At 39.5% G+C, this 15,905-nt stretch overlaps 1 protein-coding gene across 1 annotated transcript; it reads left to right on the forward strand.

Annotated features, from left to right (window-relative positions):
* Positions 1 to 4,276: 4,276 nt before the first annotated feature.
* Positions 4,277 to 15,401, forward strand: LOC125259895 (embigin). Its single transcript, XM_048177890.1, has 8 exons — positions 4,277 to 4,541; positions 5,432 to 5,728; positions 6,299 to 6,394; positions 6,585 to 6,634; positions 6,712 to 6,777; positions 12,170 to 12,229; positions 13,871 to 13,927; positions 14,636 to 15,401. Exons 1-8 carry the CDS (start codon positions 4,418 to 4,420, stop codon positions 14,732 to 14,734), a joined length of 849 nt encoding a protein of 282 aa, XP_048033847.1. The 5' UTR covers positions 4,277 to 4,417; the 3' UTR covers positions 14,735 to 15,401.
* The last annotated feature ends 504 nt before the right edge of the window (positions 15,402 to 15,905 follow it).

Below are 15,905 nucleotides of genomic sequence, written 5' to 3' on the forward strand. Positions count from 1 at the left end.
TTCCCCCTCAGGGAAAACCCTTGGTCCTGAACCACCACTGTAAGGGTCTCATGAACAGCAGGCCAAAAGGTATCACCGTTGGACACAGCTGTCATCAGACCCAACAGTTTTAGAAAACTGTTTTACAGTGAGTGACTGGCCTAGTTATATTTCCTGTGTGACTGAAAAGATTGCAGCAATACGAGTGGGCGACAGAACGGCCCGCAGCGTCACTGAATCCATACCATGCCCAGGAAGGTGGTTCTCTGTAACGGAGAAAGCACACTCTTCTTGGCGTTCAGCCACAACCCCAATCTTTTATGAGCAAGAACAACATCTCAATGTTGAACTGACCATCTGTTCCGACTGCGCTAATATTAGCCAGTCATCTTATCAGTTCATAATGCGTATGCCCTGCAGCCTGAGCAAGGTCAGAGCTGCAATTTACGCATTCCATGAACGTGTGGGGTGATGGAGCTAGACCAAATGGAAGAACCTAATATAGGTATACTTTGCCCCTGAAAGCAAACCCGAGGAACTTCCTATGCTGTAGAAGGATGGAGACATGGAAGTATGCACCCTTTAGAACTATCATGACAAACCAGTCCTCGGATCTGGTTTAGAGTCAACATTTTGAACCCAAGTCTCCTGACTGACTGATTCAAATGATTAAGATCTAATATAGGATGCAACCCTCCATCCTTCTTTGGAACAAAATAGTAGCGGCCCTAAAAACCCTAACTCTCTGCTGGGAGGAGGAACCCATTTTGTAGCTCCTTTCGCAAAAGAGTTTACTTTCTGTTCCATTACCAGAGCCTGCCCATTGAGATACATCTTTGGCAGAAGCCTCAACTCTGCCAGAAAATCCACAAAAGGGAACCAGCCTCTCAAGACTGGTCTCTGGTATACCTAGAGCAGCCACTTTGGTGACCTGAAATACACTGGCAGGAAATAACCCATTTGACTGCTTTTCGACCCTCCTCAGAGGGTGTGAACCTGATGCAGCGTCGAGTGAGCGCTGAATCAAAGCTTGCTGGAAACCGCTGCACCCCAGAGCACTAAGAGTGATGGGGTTGGCAGATCGGTCCCCTGAGGGCAACGAAGTGGCACGGGCACCGTATACGGAGGTGTACACCGCTCCACCCCGCAGGGGGCTGCCCCAAGAAGCCTAACACCACAGGCGTCAGGATCTACATGAAAGGCTGAACTAATACATGAATCTAACTACTTAAAGTCAGATAAATATGTATTATTTTAATTTCTCAAAATTAAATTACAGCCAACTGTCCATTTAATTCCTCAAAATTAAATGCAGCAAATGATCTATCAGACAAGTTAATACGGTCTGAAAGAAATGCTATGTATATATAGGCATATAGCCATACACACATCAAATTTCATTTAATCTCTCAAAATTAAAGAGACATTAGTGCAGACATATAGCTTTTAAAAACCAGGCAATATCCCACTTAATTCCTCAAATTAAATGCATCAATGAACCACCAGACAAGTGTACACGGTCTGAATAATTGGTTGAATATTTATAACTGCCGTCTGCACACCCTAATCTACGCGTTGCCTCGACAAACACGAGATTAGAGCCACATAAATTCTTTATTGCAGTTTGCAGACTCGAAATCTAAGCGTCGCCTCGGCAGACGCGAGATCAGAGCCACTAGATTCTTTATTGCAGTTTGCAGACTCGAAATCTAAGCGTCGCCTCGGCAGACGCGAGATCAGAGCCACTAGAATCTTTATTGCAGTTTGCAGACACGAAATCTACGCGTCGCCTCGGCAGACGCGAGATCAGAGCCACTAGATTCTTTATTGCAGTTTGCAGACTCGAAATCTACGCGTCGCCTCGGCAGACGCGAGATCAGAGCCACTAGAATCTTTATTGCAGTTTGCAGACACGAAATCTACGCGTCGCCTCGGCAGACGCGAGATCCGTGCCACTAGAATCTTTATTGCAGTTTGCAGACCCGAAATCAACGCGTCGCCTCGGCAAACGCTTGATCCAAGGCTATAGATTCTTATTGCTTAAGACTTTATTCCCTCGAGAAAAAAGCCAAGAGGAGCAGAGCTAAAAATCTCGATAGTGCATCACATCGGGAAATATGAATGAACACTGTCAGATCCCCTTCTTTACAAGAACTGACGTGTATGCTCTGCTCTAAAACAAACAACACATGAATCGCGTGTATTCCCACTCGTATAGTAGCGAGGGCAGGGAAGCACACACGACTCAAGTTGCTATTTGCTCGCCAATAAGTTTCTGTCTATAATATATATATATATATATATATATATAATGCTTGAGGACAAACAACAATAAATAGACAGAGACAGTTTAACACAGAGCGCTTTGCTGAGGCACAAAAGCTGAAGCCGGTCTTTCCGGATGTGTATTTATACTTTCCTGGCGGGTGACGTTCACTCTCGCCATTGGACTAGTTGACACACGTGCATCAGACGCTTTCACGCTGAGGGCGTTCCCATAGCGCCCCCTTCGGGACGCAGTGCGAGTTCCCTCGAAAGGGAACTGATCGCGCTCCCGACAGAAAGAGCGCGCACGCGAGAGAGCGCTTCTGTTGCGTGTCATTCAGCGCAATTCCGCCTATCCCTCCTTCACTAACTGCACGTAAATAACGAATTGTGTGATTGAATTGTAATTCAATTCAAGTAAATCGATCTTCGACGATCATTTGGCTGTAAACTGAAATTATATTCAACCCGCCAAAGTGGCTAGTGGGAGTGGCTGTCTTACCCGCCACAGCTGAAATCTACCCGCATTTGGCGGGTGTTAATGTCAAGCCCTGGTCTTCACTGTTTTGAGTCGACTAGTGAGACTCTTGATTGCATTTAAGATTTGATGAACTGTGAAGACATGTCAGTGTGATAGTTTTGGATCAGTTAAAGTCTGTTTCTTGATGCAAAAAAAAAAAAAAAAAAAGTCCTTAGGGAGAATTGCCCTAATGTGGGATATTTTTTGCATTTCAGACTTCTGTGACATATTGTGATGTGTGGCCAAACCATTAAATCCACCCAATACCATTTTAAAAACCCCAGGATGAGAAAATGCAGATAACACATTCATTAAAGAAATGATAGACATATTAGTGCTCTTAGTGCAAGTTATCTAAAACAGTCTGCAGCTTCCTAATGTGGGATGCTGAAAAGTATATGATAATAATAGTTACTGTTACTCCACTAGATCTGAAATATATTGAATGTTTTAATCCCCTGGATCACGCTACAAACACGATGATCTTAACTTTATTCATTTTTAATTTTCTATTAATAGTAAATGTTTATAGGCTAATGGTTGGATTCCATGAAACATATATAAGACAATACAACATTTACTGTAGGTGTCATAAAACTTACTGATGACTTAATTTGAGGAAAAATTTCTGTTTCTGATTCTGTTGTTCAGTTTTCACCCCAAAATGGCGGCTGTGCTGCTGATGTGCCATCTAGTGGCATTACCAAAAAAGCTTCAAAGTTTCGCTTCTTGGCTTCTGTACTCTCTGCCCATAATCTCACTGGCATTCATGTATTTATGCGGGACCTACAAACATTAGGCAATTTACCCTAACTGAATGTTTAGTGTTGAGTTGTTTTTTTATGGATATACAGATATCTGATCATGATCAATATAATGTTAATGTATAAATAAAATAATTTAATGAATGCAAATACTGAAATGAGATCAACACTTCTTTTTATTTAGTATTTTATTCAGTTCATGTTTGTGTGTAGATGTTTCAATTCATCTAGTTTTTGGTGAATGTGTAGAAGGAAATAATCCAGTTTCAGAAGGTTTTCTGTGTTTTGTGTTTGTTTAGGCTGCACATAGATTCGGCTTCACGAAATATCAGCTGTTCTCCAGGAGAGTCTGTGCTGCTGCACTGCAGGGATGAAAACCCACAGCATAAAGACGTCCAGTGGCAGCACAAAGATATACAAGAAAAACAAAACCCAGTGAACGTCATTGAGGACCAGCGATATAAAAACAGAGTTCAGATTCACAGGAATCTCTCACTGTCCATCACTCGACTGACTGTAGATGACGCAGGATCATATTGGTGTAATTTCACAGAGCCGGTTCATCTAATCATTGAAGGTGAGGAATGCTTGTGTTATTTTAGTAATCATACATGCAGACCAACCATAATCCACATAAAGTCAAATAGTTAATGTCTGTAATAATCAAATATGATTATATTCTGTGTTTGCAGGTTGCTCTCTATCAGGGAATGAAGCATCAGTGTCGATCAGCAGATATTCAGGGGAATCAGTGTTTCTGTCTTGTTTGGTCAAATGCAGCAGCAGTCATAAACCAGACAAGATCAGATGGAAATTACCAAACAACAGAGAAATAAAGCAGACGACTAACTCTATTGAACTGAACCCACTCTATCAGGGCAGATTTCACATGTTTGGTAAACATTCAGGAAATTTCTCTCTGCTGATTTCTAACCTGACGGAGAAATATGAAGGACTGTATTCATGCTGGATTAATGAGAATCAACACAAGAGCTTCAATCTCACTGTTAAAGGTAAAGAAATGATGGATTCTCACTTTTTGAAGTGATTTTGTGTGAATCAAGATTCTTTGCAACTCAGTTTCACTAGATTGTCTTTTTTGGATTGAGAAGGAAATGTCGATTTCTAAAACATTTTTCATAGTACTAGAGGTCAGGGAGGTCATTCCTCATTTGACCCTATTGAAATTCACAATCAAAGTCCTGTACAAACGTTCTTCCGTAACGCTAATAGAACATTTGTTCTAAGTTATCTGGTCTTTACATTTTTTACCTTTATTTTAATAACATAAAGAACATTTTTCCACTATAAAGAACTTTTTGTGTGATGGAAAGGCTAAATGGAACCGATGATGGCAATTAAAGAATTAGTTCACTTTCAAATTAAAATTTCCTGATAATTTACTCACCCCCATGCCATCCAAGATGAAAACATTCCAGGATTTTTCTCCATATAGTGGACTTCAATGGCCTCCAAATGGTTGAAGGTCAAAATTACAGTTTCAGTGCAGCTTCAAAGAGCTCTACATGATCCCAGACGAGAAATAAGAGTCTTATCTAGAGAAACCATCACTCATTTTCTAAAAAAAAATTAAAAATTGTATAAGTTTTAACCATAAATGCTCATCTTGAACTCTCTCTTTCTTCTTCTTCTCTATTTGAATTCCAGCAGTGTAGACACTGCCAAGTGTATTACTGCCCTCCACAGGTCAAAGTTTGAACTACTTGTTATATACTTGCATTAGCATATTGTATAGGACACATTAGTTCAAACTTTGACCTGTAGAGGGCAGTAATACACTTGGCAGTGTCTACACTGCCGGAAACAAGCTTCTTTAATAAATGTTTGCACACTAATGTGTTTGGGCTCGTCTCTTATCTTGAGTTGTTTTTTCGTCCTGCAGGCTGTGTTTTATCCGAACATCCAATCACTATCATCTCATATGCAGGAGAATCCGTGACGCTTCCATGTTCCTGTGAAGATCCAAAAACCAAACCAGAACACGTTGAATGGAAGCGTGCAGCTTTAAATGAGACCCTGGTTTCAGATTCTAAAGATGTCAGCGGACGCTTCCAGATCCTTAGAGAATCTCCTCATAATCTCTCTTTACGGATCTCAAACCTGACTGAGACTGACGGAGGATTATATGTGTGTACAGTCAATGGAAAACAATCCAGACGCATAAATCTCACTGTTACAGGTAAAACACGTCAGATCTGTGTTCAGAAACTTTATCTGCTTGAGGATGAAATGTTTTGCATTCCCCTGAGAAACTTTGTGTTCGCTCACAGAATGATAAATGATAAAACATGTTTTTAGGTTCTAAGTTTACATTTAAACTGGGAATTGCGGGAAAAAAAATGTTTTCCCTAGAACTGTGAGTTATAATTACCATTGCAATTGCATGGTTGATGTTAATTCCATTATAAATGTGCAATACAGTCAGTGCATTTCAGATGATAAAAAACATGACTCATATTCCTGAAAATACTGTATTTATTTGTTTATTTAGAAGTCATTTCATAAAAGGGATAATGTACAGTCAACTGGTCATTGTCACCTAATAAAAAGTCTGTTTTTGTATAGCGCTTTTCACATTTCAAAGCAGGAGATCAATTTTAATGTTTTTAAACCCTATAGTAAGCAAACAGGAAGTGACTGCATGTGGAGGCGTCCCTAAAATAAAATACATAAAGGGAAGTAAAACACTTGATACTTTTGTAACTCTTATTTAAGCATTATGGGAACTTCTTCTGTGTGTGTTCTGCAGATTTCAGCAAAAGTCGTCTCAAATACTCCCTGATGTTTCTGATCTGTCTGATGCTGCTGCTCCTGACTGGATTCATCTGCTGGAGATATGCACAGGGTATGAACACACAAAACCAGGTCATTTTCTGCAACACTCTTCAGTTTAAGGGAAACCTAAAGGCAATCCTAAGAGAAAATTACACTTAAGGTGGTTTATGCAACTGAGCACTGCTCTAGAGTACAATGATCACAGAAAAAAATCAACTAGAAATGTAGTGAAATGTAATGATGTCATTATAATCTTACAGCAAAAAAGGGAAGGAGAGGAACCCAAGTGACCCAGAGACCAGATCATCAGGTGACTGAACTATTCATAATCAGATCATGGCATAAATAAAGTAATAATATGAAATAAAATGATGTTTGTGTTTGTAGGATGATGTGACGTACTCCACTGTGATGAAGATTAACAGAGGAAAACCTGCAGAAAACCAACAACAGGTACTTAAACGCAATAGTTTTATTTTGCTAATGTAGTCCATTTTTCCAAGTATCTGTACTTTATCTGAGTATTTTTATTTTGGGAAACTTTTACTTTTAGTTCACTGCCACCAAAAGCATAATATTGTACTTTTTACTCCACTTCATTTCATAAAAACGTCTCAGGTTATGTATGTAACCATGGTTCCCTGAGAACAGGGAATGAGACGCTGCATTTGTTTCAACGCTATGGGGAACGTCAACGTGACTTGGTGTCGAAAGGCAAATGTCGTAATAGGGCGCGACCCCAGAAGTATAAAAGGCACGCGTAGTGAAACAGCCAGTATCTTAACTTGTCTTGAGGGACTGTTCAGCAGGCAGCCCAAAGCATGGCAAGGAAACGCAGAGTCTCATTCCCTGTTCTCAGGGAACCATGGTTACATACGTAACCTGAGACATTCCCTTTCGAAAGGGAACTCAACTCTGCTTTTTTTTTTCAATGCTATGGGGAATGATATACCCACGCCGCCATGTTTGAGGGGAGTGCAAGCCAGGAAATGGCTAAGAAACATAGGAATGGTTCCAAAGGAAACCAGAAGCAGCTCACCCTAGGGTCACACAAGGCTGTCAGTGACAGCATTCCCTACGACCAAACAGCCCAAGCTAAGCCTACAAGAGGCTCTCTGTAGAGAGCCTACCAAGGCTCTCGCTCTGGCTTCTGGGACCAAAATCCCTAAGGAAAGTGGTCCCTTGAAGGGAATGTGGCCGGGAGACCGTAAGGAGCCCCAGCCAGTCAGTAGAGGGGAACAACATCACCCTCACTGCCACCAGGGAGGCTGACCTGGTTCTAAGACCAACTCATTGTCCTAGCCAACCCTGTCTGGATCACAGAATCTCAAAGAGCATTCTTCATAGAAGAGAGCGAGTAAGAGCGGCTGCAAAGGGGCAGTACGCCACTCAAACCCATGCGTAGAGATGGGCATCCTGGAGAGCAGAACTCAACTGAATGCTATAAACCCTCATATTGAGGGGAGTAAAATCCACTCGATCCTAGGATCCCATGGGGCCCCCTTGAAAACCATAACTAGCATACAACAAAAAAGACTGTGATAGTGCCAACATAACAATCCACCTAACACAATCCAATAAGCAGTGTACTCGGTCTAAAAGGAACCTTTTTACTCTTAAAACAAGAGGAGTACAACATACGCCATCATACATGCAAGGAAGGCCCAAAAATGGGCCTATCACCTCAGCAGCCACGTGTCGTCAGCTTGTGACAGTGTTACAAGCACCAGGAAGGAAAATAACCAGGTTACATTATCACCTGGGGCCCTGGCCAACCAGAGATGCACTCAGTAAAGAATACTTACAACTCTCTATAATGAGAGGAGTACACCAAAAAGCAAACAGAATGTCCAAAAGGTGGCCCAAAGGGCATGCAACCTTGAACATACAATGCTTTGGTATCTAGTGGCCACTTAGAACCAACATCCTAGAGAGCAGAATTCAGCTGAGTGCCAGAAACCCTTGCATTGAGGGGAGTAACTTCCGCTCATACTTGGATACTCAGTGCTTGATTATTTGCACTGAGGAGGCTGTGTGTTAAAACCCTCATACAGGGAAGCACAAACCAGCCTAAGGCTGAACCTCAGGAGGAGGCCATTGAAGGCCTCAGCAGAAACACAGCATCAGCTCGTGACAGTGTTTGAAGCACCAACAGGGATGATTAACCCACCCGCAGGAGGTTAAATCAACACCTGGGGCCCTGGCCAACCAGAAATGCTTAGTCATGTAAGACTGATAATTCACAGAAAATAATTATATTACCACAAACGCTAGTATGTCCATAGAAGGCGGCCCTGAGGGCCTAAAACCCCTAAGACAATAGCGAAAGGGTTCTAGGAATACACAGAAGTTGTAATCACCTAAAAAACCCAAACTCCAGGATGCTAATGTATACAAAACCTGAACTAAGCAAGGTTTTATCACAAATAACCCAACCTGAAAGGTCAACCATACAGAAAGTACTCAACAGTTACTTCAATTCTACCGAAGGAGTACACAGCTGAACTCCAACATGCTACATGGGAGGCCCATAGAGCCTACCCTTAGTAGACACGTGGCATCAGCCAGTGGTGACCATATTACCATACCAACCGCCAGGCCATGCAAATTATTTCAAAGCAAATAATGCCACTAAACTTCATGAGAGGCCTACCAAGGGCTACTCGAGGAGGTGGTGCATGGCCCAAAGCAGTAATGGTTATATACAAGCATTATGCTAACATATCTTCTAAAAAGGGGCCTTGAGGGGCCTACCAATTCAGAAACTAGTGGCAAACAGCTTGTTTGACCGTATGAACATCAAACTGTGCCAACATGTACGCTAAAAAAGGAGGCCTATACGGGCCTACCCCATTAGCAATGCGGCGCCAGCAGGTGCATATACTGGTACCAAGCTCAAAGGGAACCAGCTCTAACCACAAAAAGTGAAAGGCTAAATACAACCTTAGCTATACTCTACACATTCCAACAGGTAATGAACCCTAATGAAGTGACTACAGGGAACCAAATGCCAACATGGTCTAGGGAAGGCCCATAAAAGCCTACTACCTCAGACAAACACGGGCATAAACCTGTGGCAGTGTTAAAAAACTATGTGAGCAAACACATGATACTAATAACAGAGCTTAATGACAAAGCTGCTAAACTAGAAGGAGGCTTGAAAGAACAGAGCCTACAACTTCAAAGTTATGTTAGCAATATAACTTTTGTTAGATCACAAACAGGGAGCTAAAATAGAAACCAAACTGAAAAGTGGCTCTAAAACTACCCTGAGTACGCAAACCAGCAGGTGAAGCATTCAGTGACACACAATAATACCTATTTTACTAGGGAAAAATAGTCACCATGCTATAAGCAGAGGCTGAAAGAAGGCCTACCATATGATAGCAGGAGCTAACCTGTGGCAGCAATAAGTAAGCTCACATACGTAAATGTAGGGCAGTGGTATTAGAACTTTAAAGCAATAGGCTTTGAAAACACATGCCATCCTAAATATATATAGGTTAGATGTTCTCATAAACAGAAAAATATCTGAGCCCCTGAGGACGAAAGCTAAAAAGCTAGCATTGTCAACCCAAACTTGAAATAACTACAAGTGGCTCAGGAGAGAACAAATTCATAGCATGAATAAAGTTCTAATCAGTGGGGCCTAGTAATAAATGCATAACTTATCTACGCAAAGATAAGGGCCTACCACCTGAGAAACAGCATCAGGGAGGTTAAAAAAAACAGTCTAAAACCTAGCTGTCAAAGAACCATCTGCACCTACATAACAGAAGGGAAAAATAGGCATACGGCCTAACAACTCCCTTAGTAGAAAACTAGAACTAGGAACTATACAACCTAACAAGGGATAATTAATACAAACAGTTTTGATAAAAACATCCTAGCTCTAGCCCAGCCGTATCTGAGCCTGGGCTTCATTTCTAAATCTCATTGAAAGAGAAAGAAAACAAAGCTCACAAGCTACATAATGTCAGGCGGCAGATGACGCCATCCGGACAAAACAAAACTGAAGTAATCAAGCACCAACTCATGCTACATACACATGCTAGCTGAGAAGCTACTTAAAAACACAAAGGAGGCTAAACAGCGACTGAAAATAGCCCACTGAACATACACAGCCAACCTAGCACCCATTAAATCCCTTTCTTTAGTGTTACATGCTCAGGAAAGCTATACAGGAAAAACAAGGTCGGCATAAAAACATAAATATAGACCTTGCTCACCTTCCTGTGGCTCGAAGACCAAAGATTCCTCCATCTTACTTCTTAGGAAGAAAATCCATGGTTTTGCAGCCGAAAAGCATCCTTTTTCACTATCAAGCCAGAAGGTGGGCCTTCAGAAAACATATCATCATTGGCCCTCGAGTGGCGACGCTAGCTTTCTGGCCCTGTCTCTGATCCTCAGTTCGAGACGGGCCAGGACCAGATCGAAGCGTTATGCATGTTTTAAATGCTGCTGACCATGCCCTCGCCTCTCTGAACTTTTCCACCACCGTTTCAACTGAGGTGCCAAAAAGTTCAGAGGGCAAGACTGGGGCATTGAGGAGAAAACTCTTTTCCTTCTCCCCGATGTCCGCCAGGTTTAACCACAGATGCCGCTCCGTGGCCGCCATTGCCATTTGTTTGGTGGCCTGCAGAGCGAGATCCATGGTCCGGCGCAGCTCTTCTACCGCTTCAGGGGACAAACCCTGCCCCTGATCCAGGTCTTTGAGCAGATCAGCCTTATAGGCCTGCAACACCGCCATCGCGTGCAGGGCTGCACCAGCCTGACCTGCTGCAGCATATGCCCTCCATTCAAACGTGATGTCGTTTTCAACGGTTTAGACGGCAGGACCAGAGCTTTAAGCCTGTGACGAGATAGTTCGCGAATGTCCCATCAATGGGTGGCATCATCACATACCCATGCTGGCCTAATTCCTCCATATCAGCAAAATTACCCCGCTGATGCAGATGAATCCTGGCCGAGTATGGGTCCTTCCATGCCCTCTTGATCTCAACGTAAAGATCGGAATGGAAGGCTCACCAGAGTTACGGGGTTATGGCCGGAAAGAAACCGCTCGTCGAGCCGTCCACGTGCGGTCTCTTTCCTCATACGTCCCCAGGGCAGCTGCAGCCTGCCCGAGGCGCAGTCCATAACCTTCAGTAACTCTGCATATGCTGGGCAGGGCGGCCTGGAGGGAGCCGTGTGCTCGCCCGCTTCTTCCTTGACAGCCATCTCCTGCTCTCTAGGGCTAGCAGCCAGAAGAGCACTGGCTCCTCGATCCGATTATGTTAATGAAAAGACATCATCGTCTTCCAGAAGCGTGTCCTCGTCAGCCGCCGCTGGAGGCTGAGAAAGGTTTACCCCTCTCTCAAACTCCGCGGCGAGCTCCACCTGCGAGCCTCAGCACGACAGGGCCAGAAACCACCAGTCACAGGCGTCGGCGCCTCTCCCCTCGGGAAGAGGGCCAGACGGGAACGGAGCATCTTCATAGGGAGACGCTCACAGTTAACACAGACAGCACCCTCAAGCACTGTCCGTGCGTGCTTTTCGCCCAGACAGAACACGCAAAGGTTGTGTGTGTCCTCCGTTGTCAAAAACCTCGGACACGGGTCCACACACTTCCTAAAGCTCTTTGCAAACACTCTCAGGAGACATGATTGCTTTCTTACCGTTTGCTGAACAACAGTGGCTACACACGACAGTCCCGAAAGACAAAAAGATACTGGCTGTTTCACTAGGCGTGCAAAAAGTTTTTAAAGTTTGTTTATTAGCAGATTAATAAATATTAAATGTCCACAGTAATCTGACTTGTCTTTGCATGTTGCAATAACATGGTGAATAACTTGTTGTCTCTCAGGATGATGTGACTTACTCAAGCGTAAAAGACATTAAAGGGGGAAAAAGGACTTGTAGAAAGGTGAGTGTTGGATTTTTATGGAAGTTTTTTCCGACACAGAATAAATATAAAAAAGGTAATTGCGATTTTTTAAACTCACATTTCTGACTTTTGTCTTGCAATTTTGAGTTTATATCTCACAATTCTGACTTTATTTTTTGAAATTTTGAGTTTATATCACAATTCTGATTTTTTTTTTTTTTTTTGAAATTTTGAGTTTATATCACAATTCTGACAATTTTTGCAATTTTGAGTTTATATCACAATTCCGCCTTTTTTTTTTGCAATTTTGAGTTTATATCTCACAATTCTGACTTTATTATTTTAAATTTTAAATTTTGAGTTTATATCACAATTCTGACAATTTTTGCAATTTTGAGTTTATATCACAATTCCGACTATTATTTTGCAATTTTGAGTTTATATCACAATTCCGACTTTTTTTTTGTTGCAATTTTGAGTTTATATCTCACAATTCTGACTTTATTATTTTAAATTTTAAATTTTGAGTTTATATCTCGCAATTTTGAAAATTTTGCAATTTTGAGTTTATCTCTCAATACTGACTTTATTTTTTGCAATTTTGAGTTTATATCTCGCAATTCCGGCAATTTAGCAATTTTGAGTTTATTTCACAATTCTGACTTTATTTTTTTGCAATTTTGAGTTTATCTCACAATTCTGACAGTTTTTGCAATTTTTAAATTTTATCTCGCAATTCCGAAAATTTTGTAATTTTAGTTTATCTCACAATTCTGACTATATTTTTTGCAATTTTGAGTTTATATCTCACAATTCTGACTTTATTATTTTAAATTTTGAGTTTATATCTTGCAATTCCAACAATTTTGCAATTTTGAGTTTCTCACAATTCTGACTTTATTTTTTGCAATTTTGAGTTTATATCTACAATTCTGACTTTATTTTTTGCAATTTTGAGTTTATCTCACAATTCTGACAATTTTCGCAATTTTGAGTTCATATCTACAATTCTGACTTTATTTTTTGCAATTTTGAGTTTATCTCAATTCTCACAATTTTTGCAATTTTGAGTTTTTATCTTGCAACTGACTTCATTTTTTGCAATTTTGAGTTTATATCTCGCATTTCCGACAATTTAGCAATTTTGAGTTTATCTCACAATTCTGACTATATTTTTTGCAATTTTGAGTTTTTATCTCGCAATTCCGAAAATTTTGCAATTTTGAGTTTATCTCACAATTCTGACTATATTTTTTGCAATTTTGAGTTATTTCACAATTCTGACTTTATTTTTTGCAATTTTGAGTTTATATCCTAATTTTCTGACAATTTTTGCAATTTTGAGTTTATATCTTGCAAGTCTGACCTTTTAAAATTTTGAGTTTATATCTCACTATTCTGACTTTATTTTATTTTTTTGCAATTTTGAGTTTATCTCACAATTCTAACTTTATTTCTCGCAATGACTTTATTTTTTACCAAATTTTTACCAAGAGTTTATAACTCGCAATGCAGAATTTTTTTTTATTACAATTGCAAGAAAAATAGTCAGAATTGAGAGAAAAAAATTCCATGGCGAAACAAGACTCCACAGGTTTCAGACATATGAAGATCAGTGTATGTGCAGAAAGGTTTGTTTGTAGCACGTGTGTTTGTGTTAAAGAAGGCTTGTGTTTGTAGGAGGAGGAGGTTGTTTATTCTACTATGGCAGACGTGAGCAATGGCAGATCTGCTCAGGTGAGTGTGACACACTTATTTAAATTCACATTTTTCATGATTTTTAAAACCGTTTGATTAAAATGCTTTGCCTAAATGCTTGAAATTGTAGCCAAATATAAAATGTACATACACTGCAAAATTGTTTTCATCCACAGTATTTCTGTCTTGTTTTCCCAGTACAAATATCTAAACATTCTTAAATCAAGATAAAAAATGAGTGCATTAATAATGAATGGGAGACTAATTTAATCTAGTGGAAGCACTTGGTACTGCGCCCAAACAAACTCTTACTGAAAGCTCATTTTTTGAGATATCAACCTCAAATTTGGAACACAACTTCATTAGATTCATGGCTTTTTTGTGCAGCTTAAGAGTATAACATGTTTTGGAAAATATATATTTCATATAAAATTTGAAAATAGTGTTTGTGCATTTTTCATTATACATTTGTTATAAGTTTTATAAAATTCACTTTTGTCTTTTTTAAAACTTCAGTCTGTGCTCGAAAGCATTCAAGATTTAAGACAGTTCAAGCTGGAAATTTCATTTTCAGGTCTATGTTTAAAAAGTGAATAAATGGATTATAAACTACTTCATAAATATAATTTAGTACTATAAAATCCCCTAAAAATGCAAAATATTACATTAAAACACCAGAGGCTTAAGCTTAATTTGACTCTGTATATCCATACGGCAAAAGTATAATTGTGTTTATTATCTCTGCAGGATGATGTCACAAACTCATCTGTAGTCTGCAGCAAATCTCTACAGCTGAACACTGAGGAGGCCGTCGTCTACGCAAGTGTGCAAAAAGATAAAATGTGACACACTTACCAAAAACAATAATTTTCAGTCGGTTTATTGTTTTATAATCATTTCAAAGAGTTTGATTGCTTTTACATTAACAGAATTTGCTTTTTACTGCATTTATCCTACTAGCTTAATTTAGTGTCATAATTTACAGTTTGTAAAAATTGACACTGTTTGAATAAACTGTTACATTTCTATTTTTGCATTTTGTAAGATGATTGCGCAATTCTGTTTCATTCAGTTTAATGTATTTCTTCATTTCTTTTCTTCATTTGCAGTGACTGTATGATGCTACATATTATGTTTGTGAAAAATAATTTGGTTCAAAACCGTATAATTGCTCAAATAATTTATGAAATGTCCGTTTATTGTAGTTTTCACAGCAAGTTCTGGTTTTAGCTTCTTGAAGAAACTTGTAGAATTATGAAAAAATAAACAGAAGAACAGAAAAAAAATGTCTTTTAATGCAAGATTGTTATTTTTGTCACTTGAAGTAAAATACATTTTAAATAAAATACAGTAAAAAAAAACCTCAAGGCAATATTTCTTATTTTCATTAAGTTGAAGACAATGCTACTAAAATAAAAGTCATAATTATTACATAAAAAGTTGATATTGACAGTACAGATACAAAAGTCATAATAGGTGATTGTCACAAAAAGTCAAAACTGACAAACAGTAAACAACATAAAAAATTGACAAGTCAAAATTTTGATTTTTATTAGACTTTTTGTAATTTTATAATTTCATAATTTTGTTGTTGTCATAATTTCGATGTAGTATGTCATAATTATGTCTTTTAATGTCATAATTAAGTGTTTTTTCTTATTTGGTGTAAATGAGCTTCCGTACAGTCTTGAGAATTGTCATAAAAATAATCACATGAAAATAGGCGTGATTTTCTCGTGACCAGGATATGTTACCCGACAGGTTTCATGAAGTTCACTCTGTTTATATTGATCAGATGTATTGCTGGGGTTTCTGGGCTTTGGAGGCTGAATTCAGGTTCTTGTGTTTCTCTGCAGAATCTCCATGAGATGCGGTCGAAGCGTCTGAATCGAAGGACACACAGAAAACATGATAATACTTACTTTCTGTCACATTTAACACTGATAAACATCAGTGGAAAGAGGAACTAACACTAATATTACTTGATTTAATCTTTCATTTACACACATAAAACATT

This window comes from Megalobrama amblycephala, linkage group LG24 (genome assembly GCF_018812025.1).
Source record: "Megalobrama amblycephala isolate DHTTF-2021 linkage group LG24, ASM1881202v1, whole genome shotgun sequence".
Classification (NCBI taxonomy): Eukaryota; Metazoa; Chordata; class Actinopteri; order Cypriniformes; family Xenocyprididae; genus Megalobrama; species Megalobrama amblycephala.